We start from the raw sequence: 2,688 nt of genomic DNA, 5'->3' as shown, positions 1-2,688 counted from the left end.
TGTAAATAAAGAGGCGGGAGGGGGAAAGGGCGGCGGAGGATGCGCCCCCGCGCAAGTGTATAGGTTTACTCGCCTTTTGTTTTGCATTGTTGATTTTTCCTGCCTTTAATTGCTTTAATTTCTTTTATGCACGCTTTGATGCTAAACACTATTTGGGGCTGATGAAAGAGTTACAGTCCACAGGAAAGTAATTGAAGGGCAGAGGGAGAATCGAGACAAAATAAAATCCTAAAGGCACGGCGAAATAGGTCGAGTTTCTGCAAATTAGTTACAAGAAGAAGAGAATTAAAACCAGAGGCGGAAAGACTATTTGGGCTGATTCTGGCTTCTTTACTTTCCTCTTTTACGGTCTTACCTTCTTCAGTCATAGCGCCAGCGCAGTCGCAGGGGCAGAAGGGAGACCATCCCTCCTTGAGAGCCCCGAATGTCGCTTTTATATTAGTATATTCGCCAGATGTATTGGAAAGGCACCAAAATTTTCCAAAGAGTGACTGTCCTAAAATAAGAGAGAAGTTTAGGATGATAGATCGAGACAAGTATTAATCTAAAAGGTTCTTTAAGTACATTTATTTGAGATGGGAAAAAGCCATTCCAAAAGCCCGTGTGTTATTTTAAATAAGAAAACCAAGAACAAACCCAACGCGGTGGTAGATTATTGGAGATTTCCTTTTTATTTCGAATAATAATAATCACAGACAAAGGGGTAAAAAAAAAAAAGCAACGCGTCGCCATTAAATAATTTGCTACTTTGATATACAACATTTTACGTAGCACAATATTAATTCATCTTCTTTTGTGTTTTTTTGTTTTCGTAGAGACTTGAACAACGAAGAAATCCAGGTAAAAATATACACAGAGGAAAGAGCATAGCGAGGAGAAAAGAACCGCGGAGGTTGCAGGGAGAAGGAGTAACCATCATTCCTATTATGTACAGGACTCTATATGCTAAGTAGAATTTGTATTCAGACTTTTCAGGTCACATTTTCTAAATTAAAGGTGCTAAACACGACCACGTTACTTCATACCGAAAATACACAGCGAAGTACAAACGGAGCTTTACAAATTACTTGGACTATAGGAAGACTCACATAGAAAAGTGTGTCTATTCTGACTCTAAAGCCACAGGAATAGGTAGATCGTCATTCTATTGTACAAAAAAAAAAGAAGACTTTAATATAGGTAGTATTTTTTTCAGTGTCATGAAACACAACGTATCATTCCTAGGGTTTTTAATTATTTATGCACTTATCATTTATCTATTTTAATATATAGTCTTTTTTTCTGTGTTTTTCCCCCCTCTTTCCTTCTCGCGTGGGTTTCCACGTTTCCTGCCTCCATCTCTCGCCCCTTTCACTCTTCCTCGTCGTCCTCCGCATCTGGTTTCTCCTGGCTGTTGGAGCCGGAGCAGGCAGTTTTATTTTCCTTTTTCCACTTCATGCGCCTGTTCTGGAACCAGATTTTGATCTGTCTCTCGGTGAGACACAGGGCATGGGCGATCTCGATGCGTCTCCTCCTCGTCAGGTACCGGTTGTAGTGGAATTCCTTCTCCAGCTCCAGGGTCTGGTACCTGGTGTAAGTCTGGCGGCCGCGTTTTCTGTCGGTGCCTGCGAAATAAATGCAGATTCGGATCAGATAGGGAGGCTGGGAGGGATATTTTGTGGGCTTATGATCGAGTTTGCTCTCTAGTTGCTTTCTTCGGGTCCCATGGAAGGACAGAGTCCTCGGAGAAATTGTGCAACCTGGGACATCTCTTCTTTGAATTTACAAGACCGATTCCTCCTGCTCGAGGCTTTCGCCTCCCTGCTTTCAGGCCCCAAACCACCACAGCTTTAATTTCCCTTCATCTCGGAAAAGCGAGCCGTGTATTTTTGGCGTGTCTCCGAGTGAACAGCAAACTTCAGAAAGTTTCCTGCCCTTGTAGCATGGCTCAGACACTCAGCTCCTGCTCTAATTTTCATTTAGACACCACAAATTTTGCCTGGTTGGGGAATAAATACGGAACCACAGCCAAGCAGAGCCACAGACGCATCTGTTACCTACACAAATCCAACTATTTGTCCTCTCTTAAAGCTGTCATCGGGGTGCCTGCTTGGAAGGTGTGTGATGATCTTAATTATTTCTGGAGATGTTTTGGGCCCGGCAGTGACTTCTGGGGCTGACAAGGGAGCTGCTACCCCTCTTGCGGGGGGCGGGTATGTGGATGTGAAGAGCCTCAACACTCCCCCCAGGCTTCCCCTCACCCCCAGCTGCCTGCAGCAGGGTTTGGAAAGGGCCCAGCTCCTAATTCTCCCTTCCACCCGACATTTCCTGCAGCCTGATTGGAAATAATTCTACAATATGGTGTTTGTGATCCCGACTGTATGTTCTATGTAAATGCTACGTATCTCTCTAGTATAACATATTCCTTCCTCGAGCAAAGGGGATGGTGAGCAGCAGCCCTCGGCCTCTCCTCCACACATTCCACTGGACTCTTCTTCTTCCCTTCTTTTTTTGTTCTTTTTTTTCCACCCTTCTTTCTTTTTAAAAGAAGAAAAGATCCAGTCATTAAAAGGAGAGGGAAAAAAAAGGCAAAATAGCCAGGCTAGCTGTAAAGTAAAACTGTGCAGGTCGTGGAATGTGGGTTGTAAAATCCGCTGAGGGGAGAGCCATAAACTACTGCTGAATAGGGATGAAAACTCTATATCTGCT

The 2,688-nt window shown here is 43.7% G+C and overlaps 1 protein-coding gene across 1 annotated transcript; it reads right to left on the bottom strand.

The window, feature by feature from the left end:
* Positions 1-1,350: 1,350 nt before the first annotated feature.
* Positions 1,351-1,604, bottom strand: LOC104406287 (homeobox protein Hox-A5-like; the record flags this gene model as incomplete). Its single annotated transcript, XM_010015223.1, has 1 exon — positions 1,351-1,604. A coding segment is annotated over one exon (254 nt), but the record flags the coding sequence as incomplete, so codon positions are not given.
* Positions 1,605-2,688: the final 1,084 nt, after the last annotated feature.

The sequence above is a fragment of the Nestor notabilis genome, unplaced genomic scaffold (genome assembly GCF_000696875.1).
Source record: "Nestor notabilis isolate BGI_N333 unplaced genomic scaffold, ASM69687v1 scaffold18655, whole genome shotgun sequence".
Taxonomy (NCBI): domain Eukaryota; kingdom Metazoa; phylum Chordata; class Aves; order Psittaciformes; family Psittacidae; genus Nestor; species Nestor notabilis.
The sequence above is the reverse complement of the archived record's forward strand: the minus strand, read 5'-3'. Positions and strand labels throughout refer to the sequence as shown.